This window comes from Caretta caretta, chromosome 5 (assembly GCF_965140235.1).
Source record: "Caretta caretta isolate rCarCar2 chromosome 5, rCarCar1.hap1, whole genome shotgun sequence".
In the NCBI taxonomy this organism is placed as follows: domain Eukaryota; kingdom Metazoa; phylum Chordata; order Testudines; family Cheloniidae; genus Caretta; species Caretta caretta.
The window spans coordinates 5,771,421-5,787,309 of record NC_134210.1 but is presented as its reverse complement, the minus strand read 5'-3'; the positions used below and the strand labels follow the sequence as shown (position 1 = coordinate 5,787,309).

At 49.8% G+C, this 15,889-nt stretch overlaps 1 protein-coding gene across 2 annotated transcripts in view; it reads right to left on the bottom strand.

The window, feature by feature from the left end:
* The window catches only part of NOL6 (nucleolar protein 6), a 74,030-nt gene extending 72,770 nt beyond the window's left edge, over positions 1-1,260 (bottom strand). For both annotated transcript variants that reach the window (XM_048849812.2, XM_048849816.2), the window contains exon 1: positions 1,136-1,260. In XM_048849812.2, coding sequence (XP_048705769.2) covers positions 1,136-1,180 — 45 coding nt within the window. In that variant the 5' untranslated portion in view covers positions 1,181-1,260. The remainder of the gene's footprint in view (positions 1-1,135) is intronic.
* Between the last annotated feature and the right edge of the window lie 14,629 nt (positions 1,261-15,889).

The window sequence follows — 15,889 nt, the reverse complement described above, 5'->3', positions numbered from 1 at the left end:
AAATCACTCACCTAAAGGTCACACAGGAAGCCCGGGACAGTGCAGGGAATTGAATCCAGGCCTGGGCCTAGCATCCTAACAGTTGGCTCATCCTTCCTCTGTAAAGTACTTTGGGATCTTTCAGAATGAGAGGTAATTCTGCATGGACTAGATGACCTCCCAAGATCCCTTCCAGCCCCAGCTCTTTGTAATATGTAGGCCCACATCTAGAGGGGCAATGCAAGTTACTCTGCATTGCACTCACTTACCAGGATGTTTAACCCAGAGCAGAAACGGAGAGTCAAGAAACCCAGTGCTGGGAAGAATTTTGCCTGCCAGGCCAATGACTCACTAGCTGCCTTTGTCTAACAACTAATATAATAAGCCACACACACCATATCAGTTAATACCACGGAGGCACTGAACCCTCACCACACGGCTTGATCTGGGGCTTTTCACGGCAAGCTCCTCTGGGCAAGGATTTGTTTCCTTTGCTCTGGCACAGCTACGGTGACGGTGCTGGGAGGGGTCGGCAAACTGCCTGAGCTTCAAGGAAACCCACGGAGCCCACCTGAGCGCCCAACCCCAGGCCAGGCTCCCGCAGTGTGGTCAGGCAGGACAACTCGCAGGATCGGGGCCACACGCCGCAGCCCCCGGGCACCTTCCCCCGGGCTTACGAAGCGCAGCATCCCAACAGCGGGGTGCGGGGAGGTTACTCGGGTCAGGGTGACGGGGGCGGGGGGGGGATTTCCCTGCCCCCCCCCGCCGGGATTCCTGCCCCCCCCCAGGTAGCCCTAACCCACGCCGGGCCGGCCGGGGCCTCTCACACCCATTCGCGCGGCTGAAGAGCGAACATTTCCCTTCTCGGTTCCAGGTCACAACACGCGGCGGCCCGGGGCCCAGCGACGGGGGCCCGGAAAATACCCCGCTCCAGGCCAGGCGGGGACATGACGCCGCCGCCCCCACCACCAGGGCCGCGTCTCGCCCGGGCTGGGAGGAGACACGGCTCTGCCTCCCCCCCCAGCCCCAGCCCCAGCCCCACAGACAATGGGGGGAGGCCGCCAGGCCCGGGGGGGAGGGGGTGACGACGAGCCCCCAAGGCGGGCTGGGAAGATGGGGGGAGGGGGCGTGGAACCCCGGTCCCCCCCGGCCCTACCCGCTCGCCGCCGCCGCCCGCGGCCGCTCTCGGCTCCAGCTTCATCTCCGGCGCCTGCCCTCACGTGGACAGCCCGCCGAGCCCCACGTGGAACGCAGCCGCTCCTGCTGCCGCCGACACCCGCCCCCTTGGCCGCTCCCGATTGGCTCAACGGGCGACTCCTCTCCTCTGATTGGCTAATTTGGATCCCCCCCGGCGCTGCGTTGTCCTCTTAGCCCCGCCCACGGGTGCCGGCAGCAATCAGCACGCTTGCCTGAGAGAAGACAGGAGGCTCCTCCCCCGATTTACGGCAATTTCGCGACTCTGGGGGGAGTTTTTCAGCCGCCAGCGGTGCTGGGCCTCAGGGCGCTTTACGGCAGCGGGGGGGCCTGGCTGGGTAGGGGCTTGGGCCCAGGCGAGCCCCACTTAGGGGCGGGGTGATGCTCGTGGGCTGCTCTGGGTCCCCTTCCAGCCCCCTGTGGCCGCCCTCCCAGGGCTCACCCCAGATCCCTGTAGCCCCTTCTGCCACCCCCGGGCAGGCCCCTCGCCCGCCTGGGAGTTGGGCCGCCCTGAGACAAAACCGGGCCTGGGGTTGGGTGGGGAAGCCCTAGCGAAGAGCACCTGCCCCTGTTGGCGCCACCAGGGCCAGGTTACGCCAAGGGGCTGAGGTTAGGCCAAGGAGCGTGGGGGCAGGGCGGTCTGCTCTTCAAAATGGTGCCCCTCCACCCCCACGCAGCACGACCAGGCATTTGCCAAGGGAACGAGGTCTCTTCGCTCCCAGAAGTACCAGAGCGTCGGCGTTCTGGGAATGCGTGAGCTGCCACCCTATACCTCCGCCTCGCCTCCTGCCAGTGCCCACGCGGTAGGGCCAGGGAGTTGCCGCCCATCCCACTGGGCTGGAAGCTGCCCTGCTGGAAATGCCAGCGGCTCTGCTCGGATCCTTTATCTGATCCCTCGGTGCCCGCGAGAAGAACCACGGTCCCGGGCACCGCTAGCGGTGTTGCCAACACTCATGATTTGATCATTCACCTCATGATATTTGAGGTTTTCCTTGATGCCCTTGCCCCTAGAGGCAAGTGATTACATGGGACGCTCAGCTTTCTCTTAAGAAAAGCAAGCAAGCCAGTTCCTAGCCTTCCCAGTTGCACAAAAAAGCCTGAAAATGTGAACCAAGGGCACCCTAATAAAAGAACCTAATGATTTTTAAACCAATATTATGATTTTTGGGAGCCCAACATGATTTGTTAATGCTTTGGAGTTGGGAATCCTGCATCTAGCCCCACAAACCTGTTTGCTTCATGCTAAAATTTAGTTGTTTTTTGGGACCAGAAAGAGTATGTCTATACTGCAAAAGAACACTCACGGCAGCAAGTGTCAGAGCCCTGGTCAACTGATTTGGTCTCATGGAGCTCACACTACAGGGCTGAAAATAGCAATGTAGATGTTCCGCTCGGGTTCTGAGACCCACCTGCCCCGCCAAGTTTTCAGAGCCCAAGCAGGAACATCTACACTGCTACTTTTAGCCCCATAACACAAGCCAGTTGAACTTGGCTCTGAAAATTGCTGCTGTGGGGTTTTTTGCTGTGTAGACATATCCAGAGAGCCACTTGCCACCTGGAATTTCCCACAGGGTCCCCTAATTTGATCCACATGAGATCCCAGAAACCACATTTATGAGACACATGGGCCTCAATCATTTTCATCAGATTTTCAAGAGAAAAGAATGTTTACTACATGGGCTAACAAATGTATTGGACTCAGATTTTCAATCCAATATTATGTGATATGGGAGGTATTTGTATCCAGAGGTTAGCTAAGGTTTGGGTTTGGTGCTAAACAGAGGCATCAGGTTGGGTTCATAGTGGATGGTGCCAAATTCTCACCAGAAAGTCTTATGAGATCTTGGCCATATATAGGACTCTTGCAAGATCAGCTGCAATTTGCAAGATTTTCACCATTCTGGGCAATATCTAAACTGGGGCAGGCAAGCAGCATGGCTGCCCTGGGTGCCAACTTCCAGGGGGCACTGAACTGCTGTTGCCACTGGGCTTTTTTATTTATTTTTTTCCCTCTGCTGATTGGCCAGTTGTGTGTGGTGGGTGGTTGTTGGTTTGCCTTGGCCGCTGTGAGAGGGGTGTCGAAAACATTTACCACCCTGGCTAGGGCGACGCCTGAGTCCAGAGTGTTGATGAATAGGAGCCAGGACTGGGAATCAGGAAACCTGGCTCTAGGCCCATCTCTACTATTAACTGCTGCGTAAGCTTGGCCAAGTCACTTCGCTGTTTTCAGTCCCACCGATTGTTTATTTCGATTATAACCTTTTGGGGGGCAGGACTGCCGTGTGTACAGAGCACTGGACAGGAATCTGGGTTCTATTCCCGGCTCTGCCACTTGCCTGCTGGGTGACCTGGGGCAAGTCACTTCAGCTTCCTGTGCCTCCTTTTCCCCATCTGTAAAATAATGAGACTGACCTCCTTTGTAAAGTGCTTTGAGACCTACTGATGAAAAGCATTAGGTGAGAGCAAGGCATTATTATAACTAGGTGTTTGTACAATCCCTAACACAATAGGGCCTCAACCCAGACTCTAGGCACTAATAGTAAATAATACCATAAGAACAGCCATATTGCGTCAGGCCAATGGTCTGTCTAGCCCTGTATCCTGACTTCTGACAATGACTAGTGCCAGATGCTTCAGAGTCAAGGGAAATGAATAGAACAGGACAATTTCAAGGGATCCATCCCCTGTCATCCAGTCCCAGCTTCTGGCAGTTGGAGGTTTAGGGACACCTAGAGCATGGGGTTGCATCCCTGCCTATTGTGTCTAAGAGCCATTGATGAACCTATCCTCTATGAACTCATCTAGTTCTTTTTTGAACCCAATTATACGTTGGGCCTTCACAACATCCCCTGGCAACTAATTCCACAAGTTGACTGTAGAATTAGGTTGTTAATAACATAAGAATTGGCCAGGTATTTTGAGGTGATAAAAATTCCATACAGGCTAATCAGATATGATTTTTTTCAGACAGCCTCCTCTCTGTATAGTGAACCAAACCAGGTCCTTAGAACTAAACACCAGCCAAGCTCCAGGGAGTTTATAATCCAGGTCTTCAAACCAGATCCAAATTTTGGAGCATGAGTCCTTCTATATTGCACTTACATTTTGCTAAAATCAAATTGTGGAAATATTAGAGGAAGTGTTTCCAATCAGAAAAATATTCAGGTCTATTCACAACCTATGATAAGGCACCATGAGACAAGAACCTAGTTTCCCACATACAATATTATTATTTATTTGTATTACAGTAATACCTACAGGCCCCAAATGAGATTGTGCTAAGTCATGCCTGTCCAATGTATGGCCCGCAGGCCAGACTTAGCCTGATTGATATATCTATGTGGCCTGCATGACACATTCAGACTTTTTTTAAAAGTAAGTTTCTAGTTCTCATTCCTGCAGAGGGAACCTGCTAACTATTAAACAAGTACAAAATGAGACTGCAGACACACTGAAACAGGTTTTCAGGGTGGATCTTGGGCCTAACCTGTTTATCATTTTTATCAATGACCTGGAAGAAAATATAAAATAGTCACCGAGAAAGTTTGAAGATGACACAAAAGTTGGGGGGGGGGGTAAATAATGAAGAGGCCAGGTCACAGATACAGAGCGATCTGGATCACTTGGTAAGCTGGGCACAAAGCAAACAGTGTGTGTTTTAATGCAGCTAAATGTAAATGTGTCCATTACAGGATGGGGGAACTCTCTCCTGGGAAGCAATGACTGCACAAGATGAAATTGTATTAGCAGAGCTCTGTTAGAAAAATTACCAGGTCAGGGGTTTGGCTCATTGTCAGAATCAGAGCCAGCCTCCAGGCCTCATCGATCCACAGTCCTTCTGAGGGATGTCACGGAGAATCTCAGTCTTTAGTCCTTGTCTTTGTAAAGAGCATTGAAAATGCAAAGCAATGTAAACTGAGCACTAGAGTTGGAAGTTTATCACTGATTTTCCCTAAAGATCCCTGTTCACTCGCATTCCCTACTGCAGCCACGTAGTGCTGCCTTTTAAGGATAGGGAAACCCTGGTCACAGAGCCTTCTGAGTTTTGGAGGGACATCAGCTCAGTGTATGGCAGTGGGAAGCTACTGACAACACCCTGGTCTACAATCTAGCTCAGCAGGGTCTTCAGGTCAATGGCAGGTCTGCAGTAATTCACAACTTAACACAGGGAAACATGCTTCAGTGATTGGGAAGAATGCCTCTGTTTGCTCCGTGCCAGTGTTTATACTCGGTAGGCGCACTGACGTTTACAAAGAAGCTAATGTTACAGCTCTGACTCAGCATATTTTGACCTGCGGTTTTTTTTTTACCACTCCTTGATGCTAGTCTCAGGTAAGTCAGTTTCCGACTCTATTTTCTCTAACCTTAAAAAGAGATCCTGGTCGTTTTAAATCTCATGCCAAGTGCTCTTTGCTTCGTAGCCAGATCATTTGTGCAGTATTGCTGTGCGCTGTTTAAAAGCTGCGGTGTTTCACCCTATTCTAGCCTTGGGCAGTGTCACGGCTCTGTGCCTCAGTTTACCCATCTATAAAATGGAGATAATCATGCCTACCTCGCATGTGGTGCAAGCATTAATCATGACCACCTGACACAGTGCTGGATACCACATACCCCTGTCTATACTGATTGCAAAGTTGTGGTCAGCAGTGTGTTAGTTAACACAGCTCCTTAAGTCCATGTTCTAACTTGATGTAATGTTCTAGTGAGGACAAGGCCTTGGAGTTATCCTTGTTCTCCTCTTTCAACCTCATCAAAGAGGCACTAGTGGAAAAGGAGGAGCTGGATTCAAAGAGCCAAGAGATATGCTGTGTCTATGCTGGCACTTTTGTCACTCAAACTTTTGTCACTCAGGGGTGTGAAAAAACACACCATTGTAAGGTGCGCTGTGTAGACATAGCCTTAGATTCCCTGCTTCCAGGAGCAGAGGTAAAGGATTTGAAAGGCTGGCGTTTGCTCCTATATATCCTTTGTCTTTTACCAGGTTTCAGAGGAACAGCCGTGTTAGTCTGTATTCGCAAAAAGAAAAGGAGTACTTGTGGCACCTTAGAGACTAACCAATTTAAATTTCATGCAGTTGATAGATTTCCACTCCATACGGCTAAATGCAATGCCTTGCATAATGACAGGTTTCAGAGGAACAGCCGTGTTAGTCTGTATTCGCAAAAAGAAAAGGAGGACTTGTGGCACCTTAGAGACTAACCAATTTTGGTTAGTCTCTAAGGTGCCACAAGTACTCCTTTTCTTTTTGTCTTTTACCGTTCTTTAGATGGCGCCATAGCACTGACTATATGGAATGTTTGGCCGGATGGCAGAAGTGGGCGATGAATGATCATATTCATGTATATTATAATAATACTTATTATTTATGTTTGTGATAGGGTGTGAACCCCACACAGAGGCAGATTATGGTTCTGTGGGGCCCCACCCCACCCCACCCCACCCCTGCAGCCCTTCCCCTCCCTGGCACTCCTGCTGGGGAAATGGGGTCAGGGCACAGGGGCTTGCCCTGCTCCACTCCCTGCTCCTGCTGGAGTGTGGGGTCAGGGAGTGGAGCGGGGCAAGCCCCTGTGCCCTGACCTCACTCCCTAGCAGGAGTGCCAGGCAAGCGGGTCAGGGTGCAGGGGCGCCCCAATTGGCCACGACCCCTGTGCATTGGCCCCATTGGCCTAGTGGCTAATCTGCCACTGACCCCACACAGGCCCTGAAGGTGTTCATGTGGGCCTAAGAGGCCAATTATGGTACCTGGCTGTACCTGGAGGGAGAGCCAGGTTTAACTAATCATGAAGCCCAGCAGGGTAGGAGTGGGCTGGTTAGTATAAAGCCAGGAAGCTGAGTGTAGAAGAGAACTTGAGGGGCTAGGCCTAGGGTGGCTGCTGGCTGTGTAGGCTGAGAGCTGGGGCTTGGAACTCTGGGTTGGCTGAACAGAGCTGGAAATACAGACTGAGGGGGAAAGGCTGGTAGTTGGAAAATGAAGCAGAAAAAGCAAGTGATGAGGAATGACTTCGGACTAGGAAAATGGTGGCGGGGGAGAATAGAAAGCTCTCTACCTGAAGAAGAGGGAGCAGACCGATAGGGGTGGAAGAAAAATGACTGACATCTTATATTTATCTAATCATTAGCTGAAGATATGAGATGTGAATCCTGTGAAAACAGCAGAATAGATTAGGTGAAGTATCAGCTCTATTAAGAGCTCAAAGAATGCAGGGTGGAGATTTATTAGTAGAATGTGCGCATAAGGGACAGGCTGAGAAACTTTGTAAACCTACAATTTTTGGGAAAATAAAAGTAATTTGCCAGCTACCTAAATTTATGATTGAAGCCAGAGGGACAAGGTATGGGGTTCCCCAGACTGTGGATGAAATGAAAAGTGGTATAGTGAGGACCAAGTGCTATTTGAGTGATTAATGAGCAGGATCTGGGAAGAATACAAAAAGCATCCATAGCCACCTTAGGGTATGTCTACACTACGGAATAAGGTCGAATTTATAGAAGTCGGTTTTTTAGAAATCGGTTTTATATATTCGAGTGCGTGTGTCCCCACAGAAAATGCTTTAAGTGCATTAACTCGGCGGAGCGCTTCCACAGTACCGAGGCTAGAGTCGACTTCCGGAGCGTTGCACTGTGGGTAGCTATCCCACAGTTCCCGCAGTCTCCGCTGCCCATTGGAATTCTGGGTTGAGATCCCAATGCCTGATGGGGCTAAAACATTGTTGCGGGTGGTTCTGGGTACATATCGTCAGGCCCCGTTCCCTCCCTCCCTCCCTCCCTCCATGAAAGCAAGGGCAGACAATCATTTCGCGCCTTTTTTCCTGAGTTACCTGTGCAGACGCCATACCACTGCAAGCATGGAGCCCGCTCAGGTAACCGTCACCGTATGTCTCCTGGGTGCTGGCAGACGTGGTACGGCATTGCTACACAGTAGCAGCAACCCCTTGCCTTGTGGCAGCAGACGGTACAGTACGACTGGTAGCCGTCATCGTCATGTCCGAGGTGCTCCTGGCCACGTCGGCTGGGAGCGCCTGGGCAGACATGGGTGCAGGGACTAAATTTGGAGTAACTTGAGCAGGTCATTCTCTTTAGTCCTGCCTGCAGACAGTCCTATTGAACCGTCTTATGGTGAGCGGGCAGGCGATACGGACTGCTAGCAGTCGTACTGTACCATCTTCTGCCAAGCAGCCATGAGATGTGGATGGCATGCAGTCCTTCTGCACCGTCTGCTGCCAGCCAAAGATGTAAAAGATAGATGGAGTGGATCAAAACAAGAAATAGACCAGATTTGTTTTGTACTCATTTGCTTCCCCCCCTCCCCTGTCTAGGGGACTCATTCTTCTAGATCACACTGCAGTCACTCACAGAGAAGGTGCAGCGAGGTAAATCTAGCCATGTATCAATCAGAGGCCAGGCTAAACTTCTTGTTCCAATAAGGACAATAACTTAGGTGCACCATTTCTTATTCGAACCCTCCGTGAAGTCCTGCCTGAAATACCCCTTGATGTAAAGCCACCCCCTTTGTTGATTTTAGCTCCCTGAAGCCAACCCTGTAAGCGCCCCTCCCGGCGTCAGAGCAACGGCAAACAATCGGGCATCTGAGAGTGCTGTCCAGAGCAGTCACAATGGAGCACTCTGATGGGGCTAAAACATTGTCGCGGGTGGTTCTGGGTACGTATCGTCAGGCCCCCGTTCCCTCCCTCCCTCCGTGAAAGCAAGGGCAGACAATCATTTCGCGCCTTTTTTCCTGAGTTACCTGTGCAGACGCCATACCACGGCAAGCATGGAGCCCGCTCAGGTAACCGTCACCCTGTGTCTCCTGGGTGCTGGTAGACGCGGTACGGCTTTGCTGCACAGTAGCAGCAACCCATTGCCTTCTGGCAGCAGACGATGCAATACGATTGGTAGTCGTCCTCGTCGTGTCCGAGGTGCTCCTGGCCATGTCGGCTGGGAGCACCTGGGCAGACATGGGCGCAGGGACTAAAGTTGGAGTGACTTGACCAGGTCATTCTCTTTAGTCCTGCCTGCAGTCAGTCCTATTGAACCGTCTTATGGTGAGCGGGCAGGCGATACGGACTGCTAGCAGTCGTACTGTACCATCTTCTGCCAGGCAGGCAAGAGATGAGGATTGCTAGCAGTCGTATTGTACCATCTTCTGCCAGGCAGGCAAGAGATGGGGATGGCTAGCAGTCGTACTGTACCATCTTCTGCCGAGCAGCCATGAGATGTGGATGGCATGCAGTCCTTCTGCACCATCTGCTGCCAGCCAAAGATGTAAAAGATAGATGGAGTGGGTCAAAACAAGAAATAGACCAGATTTGTTTTGTACTCATTTGCCTCCTCCCCTGTCTAGGGGACTCATTCCTCTAGGTCACACTGCAGTCACTCACAGAGAAGGTGCAGCGAGGTAAATCTAGGCATGTGTCAGTCAGAGGCCAGGCTAACCTCCTTGTTCCAATAAGAACAAAAGCTTAGGTGCACCATTTCTTATTGGAACCCTCCGTGAAGTCCTGCCTGAAATACTCCTTGATGTACAGGCACCCCCTTTGTTGATTTTAGCTCCCTGAAGCCAACCCTGTAAGCCGTGTCGTCAGTCGCCCCTCCCTCCGTCAGAGCAACGGCAGACAATCGTTCCGCGCCTTTTTTCTGTGCAGACGCCATACCAAGGCAAGCATGGAGGCCGCTCAGCTCACTTTGGCAATTAGGAGCACATTAAACACCACACGCATTATCCAGCAGTATATGCAGCACCAGAACCTGGCAAAGCGATACCGGGCGAGGAGGCGACGTCAGCGCAGTCACGTGAGTGATCAGGACATGGACACAGATTTCTCTGAGAGCATGGGCCCTGCCAATGCATGCATCATGGTGCTAATGGGGCAGGTTCATGCTGTGGAACGCCGATTCTGGGCTCGGGAAACAAGCACAGACTGGTGGGACCGCATAGTGTTGCAGGTCTGGGACGATTCCCAGTGGCTGCGAAACTTTCGCATGCGTAAAGGCACTTTCATGGAACTTTGTGACTTGCTTTCCCCTGCCCTGAGGCGCATGAATACCAAGATGAGAGCAGCCCTCACAGTTGAGAAGTGAGTGGCGATAGCCCTGTGGAAGCTTGCAACGCCAGACAGCTACCGGTCAGTTGGGAATCAATTTGGAGTGGGCAAATCTACTGTGGGGGCTGCTGTGATGCAAGTAGCCCACGCAATCAAAGATCTGCTGATATCAAGGGTAGTGACCCTGGGAAATGTGCAGGTCATAGTGGATGGCTTTGCTGCAATGGGATTCCCTAACTGTGGTGGGGCTATAGACGGAACCCATATCCCTATCTTGGCACCGGAGCACCAAGCCGCCGAGTACATAAACCACAAGGGGTACTTTTCGATAGTGCTGCAAGCTCTGGTGGATCACAAGGGACGTTTCACCAACATCAACGTGGGATGGCCGGGAAAGGTACATGACACTCCCATCTTCAGGAACTCTGGTCTGTTTCAAAAGCTGCAGGAAGGGACTTTATTCCCAGACCAGAAAATAACTGTTGGGGATGTTGAAATGCCTATATGTATCCTTGGGGACCCAGCCTACCCCTTAATGCCATGGCTCATGAAGCCGTACATAGGCAGCCTGGACAGTAGTCAGGAGCTGTTCAACTACAGGCTGAGCAAGTGCAGAATGGTGGTAGAATGTGCATTTGGACGTTTAAAGGCGCGCTGGCGCAGTTTACTGACTCGCTTAGACCTCAGCGAAACCAATATTCCCACTGTTATTACTGCTTGCTGTGTGCTCCACAATATCTGTGAGAGTAAGGGGGAGACGTTTATGGCGGGGTGGAAGGTTGAGGCAAATCGCCTGGCTGCTGGTTATGCACAGCCAGACACCAGGGCGGTTAGAAGAGCACAGGAGGGCGCGGTACGCATCAGAGAAGCTTTGAAAACCAGTTTCATGACTGGCCAGGCTACGGTGTGAAAGTTCTGCTTGTTTCTCCTTGATGAAACCCCCCGCCCCTTGGTTCACTCTACTTCCCTGTAAGCTAACCACCCGCCCCTCCTCCCTTCAATCACCGCTTGCAGAGGCAATAAAGTCATTGTTGCTTCACATTCATGCATTCTTTATTCATTCATCACACAAATAGGGGGATGACTACCAAGGTAGCCCAGGAGGGGTGGTGGAGGAGGGAAGGAAAATGCCACACAGCACTTTAAGCACAGCACTTTAAAAGTTTACAACTTTAAAATTTATTGAATGACAGCCTTCTTTTTTTTGGGCAATCCTCTGTGGTGGAGTGGCTGGTTGGCCGGAGGCCCCCCCACCGCGTTCTTGGGCGTCTGGGTGTGGAGGCTATGGAACTTGGGGAGGAGGGCGGTTGGTTACAGAGGGGCAGCAGTGGCAGTCTGTGCTCCAGCTGCCTTTGCTGCAGCTCAATCATACACTGGAGCATACTGGTTTGGTCCTGCAGCAGCCTCAGCATTGAATCCTGCCTCCTCTCATCATGCTGCTGCCACATTTGAGCTTCAGCCCTGTCTTCAGCCCGCCACTTACTCTCTTCAGCCCGCCACTTACTCTCTTCAGCCCGCCACCTCTCCTCCCGGTCATTTTGTGCTTTCCTGCACTCTGACATTATTTGCCTCCACGCATTCGTCTGAGCTCTGTCAGTGTGGGAGGACAGCATGAGCTCGGAGAACATTTCATCGCGAGTGCGTTTTTTTTTCTTTCTAAGCTTCACTAGCCTCTGGGAAGGAGAAGATCCTGTGATCATTGAAACACATGCAGCTGGTGGAGAAAAAAAAGGGACAGCGGTATTTAAAAAGACACATTTTATAAAACAGTGGCTACACTCTTTCAGGGTAAACCTTGCTGTTAACATTACATACATAGCACATGTGCTTTCGTTACAAGGTCGCATTTTGCCTCCTCCCACCGCGTGACTACCCCCTCAACCTTCCCCCCTCCCTGTGGCTAACAGCGGGGAACATTTCTGTTTAGCCACAGGCAAACAGCCCAGCAGGAATGGGCTCCTCTGAGTGTCCCCTGAAGAAAAGCACTCTATTTCAACCAGGTGACCATGAATTATATCTCACTCTCCTGAGGATAACACAGAGAGATAAAGAACGGATGTTGTTTGAATGCCAGCAAACATACACTGCAATGCTTTGTTCTACAATGATTCCCGAGTACGTGTTACTGGCCTGGAGTGGTAAAGTGTCCTACCATGAAGGACGCAATAAGGCTGCCCTCCCCAGAAACCTTTTGCAAAGGCTTTAGGACTACATCTAGGAGAACCGCAAATGCCAGGGCAAAGTAATCCTTTCACATGCTTGCTTTTAAACCATGTATAGTATTTTAAAAGGTACACTCACCAGAGGTCCCTTCTCCGCCTGCTGGGTCCAGGAGGCAGCCTTGGGTGGGTTCGGGGGGTACTGGCTCCAGGTCTAGGGTGAGAAACAGTTCCTGGCTGTCGGGAAAACCGGTTTCTCCGCTTGCTTGCTGTGAGCTATCTACAACCTCCTCCTCATCATCATCTTCTTCGTCCCCAAAACCTGCTTCCGTATTGCCTCCATCTCCATTGAAGGAGTCAAACAACACGGCTGGGGTAGTGGTGGCTGAACCCCCTAAAATGGCATGCAGCTCATCATGGAAGCGGCATGTTTGGGGCTCTGACCCAGAGCGGCTGTTCGCCTCTCTGGTTTTCTGGTAGGCTTGCCTCAGCTCCTTCAGTTTCACGCAGCACTGCTTCGGGTCCCTATTATGGCCTCTGTCCTTCATGCCCTGGGAGATTTTCACAAAGGTTTTGGCATTTCGAAAACTGGAACGGAGTTCTGATAGCACGGATTCCTCTCCCCAAACAGCGATCAGATCCCGTACCTCCCGTTCGGTCCATGCTGGAGCTCTTTTGCGATTCTGGGACTCCATCATGGTCACCTGTGCTGATGAGCTCTGCATGGTCACCTGCAGCTTGCCACACTGGCCAAACAGGAAATGAGATTCAAAAGTTCGCGGTTCTTTTCCTGTCTACCTGGCCAGTGCATCTGAGTTGAGAGTGCTGTCCAGAGCGGTCACAATGGAGCACTCTGGGATAGCTCCCGGAGGCCAATACCATCGAATTGTGTCCACAGTACCCCAAATTCGAGCCGGCAACGTCGATTTAAGCGCTAATCCACTTGTCAGGGGTGGAGTAAGGAAATCGATTTTAAGAGCCCTTTAAGTCGAAATAAAGGGCTTCATTGTGTGGACGGGTGCAGGTTTACATCGATTTAACACTGCTAAATTCGACCTAAAGTCCTAGTGTAGATCAGGGCTTAGTAATATTTAAAGGTGCAATGCTACCTGATAGGGCTAACAGAGATCAACTCCTCTAGGTTAAACTATATATCCTGGCCCCTGTGCAATGTTATAAAGGTCACAGGCTTAGGCAGGTGGTGGCTGTCTGTAAGGGGAAAATGAGAGGTGGTAAATGGGGAGGGGAATGCTTGTTTGTGCCCTCTGTGGAAGGAACAAAACTAAAATGCAGCCATCGTGGAGATAAGGCACAGTGCAGCATATCAACTGTGTGTGACAGTGGAATGAGCTAGAGAGAGAAAATTAAAACTACCCACAAAATATCCTATGCAGAAGCTACCAAAAGATATTCACAGCAGAATGGGGTGATGGGGGAGCATACCAGTGAGGGAAAAGAGCTATGGGTACAATGACATGCAGATCAACAGTCCCCGAGTGAGGTGTCAATAGAGGAGGTTTTAGGACAAAGTGATAAATTAAACAGCAGTAAGTCACCAGGACCAGATGGGATTCACCCAGGAGTTCTGAAGGAACTCAAATATGAAATTGCAGAACTACTAACTGTAGTATGTAACCTACCGTTTAAATTGGACTTTGTACCACGTGACTGGAGGACAGCTAATGTGACACCAATTTTAAAAATAGGCTCCAGAGGTGATCCTGGCAATTACAGGCCAGCAAGCCTGACTTCAGTACCCGGCAAATTGGTTGAAACTATAGTAAAGAACAGAATTATCAGACACAAAAATGAACACGATTTATTAGGCAAGCATCAACATGGCTTTTGTAAAGGGAAATCATGCCTCACCAATCTATTAGAATGCTTTGAGGGGGTTAACAAGCATGTGGATAAGGGTGATCCGGTGGATATAGTGTACTTGGACTTTCAGGTAGCATTTGACAAGGTCCCTCGTAAGCAAAGTAAGCAGCAATGGAATAAGAGGAAAGGTCCTTTCATGGATCAGTAACTGATTAAAAGATAGGAAACAAGGGGTTGGAATAAATGGTCAGTTTTCACAGTGGCGAGAGATAAATAGCTGGGCCCCCCAGGAGTCTGTACTGGGACCAGTGTGGTTCAACATATTCATAAATGATGTGGAAAAAGGGGTAAGTACTGAGGTAGCAAAGCTTGCAGATGATACAAAATTACTCAAGATAGTTAACTCCAAAGCTAACTGCAAAGAATTTCAAAGGGATCTGACAAGACTGGGTGACAAAATGGCACATGAAATACAATGTTAATAAATGCAAAGTAATGCACATTGGAAAACATAATCCCAACTATACATACAAAATGATGGGGTCTAACTTTGCTGTTACCATTCAGGAAATAGATCTTGGAGCCATTGTGGATAATTCTCAGAAAACATCCACTCAATGTGCAGCAGCAGTCCAAAAAGATAACAACGTTAGGAACTGTGAGGAAAGGGATAGATAATAAGACAGAAAATATCATAAGCCCAGTCAGTATATAAATCCATGGTACCATAAACCCACACCGTGACTACTGTGTGCAGTTTAGGTCACCCCATCTCAAAAAAGATCTATATTAGAATTGGAAAAGGTCAAGAGAAGGGCAACATAAATGATGAAGGGTGTGGGACAGCCTTCATATGAGGACAAATTAAAAAGACAGGGACTTTTCAGCTTGGAAAAAAGACAACTAAGGAGGGATATGATAGAGGTCTATAAAATCATGACTTGTGTAGAGAAAGTCAATAAGGAAGTGTTATTTACTCCTTCTCATAACACAAGAACCAGGGGTCACCCAATAAAATTAATAGGCAGCAGGTTTAAAACAAACATAAGGAAATACTTCTTCACACAACACACAGCCAACGTGGACCTTGTTGCCCTGGGATGTTGTGAAGGCCAAAAGTATAACTAGGTCAAAAAAGAAAGAGATAAGTTCATCGAGGATAGGTCCATCGATGGCTATTGGCCAAGATGGGCAGCCATGCAAAACTATGCTCTGAAGTGTCTCTGGCCTCTGTTTGCCAGAAGCTGGGAGAGTGTGACAGGGGATGGAACACCTGATGAGTGCTGTTCTGTTCATTCCCTCTGAAGCATCTGGCATTGGCCACTGTCGGAAGACAAGATACTGGCTAGATGGATCATTGGTCTGACCCAGTATAACTGTTCTTATGGGTGAAAAGCAAGGTCTGAAAGAAATTTAAAATCTTTAGTCATGGGAAATCAAACTAAGAGTCTAGCTGGACAGTTGTCCCTCCAGTTGTGGATTTGGAATTATACAATAAAACAAAGAGCAAGACCATCAAATATGAAAACCAAGATTTATGAGTTTATACATGGCAAATGGACTCAGCATTGCCAAATCTATACTGACAACTCTAGAGATGACATCACAGGCAGAGTGGGAAGGGAACAGCCCTTTGTATCCCTGAATCTGGAATTAAGAGATCTATTAAACTATCCAATTTTGTGGTCACTGTGA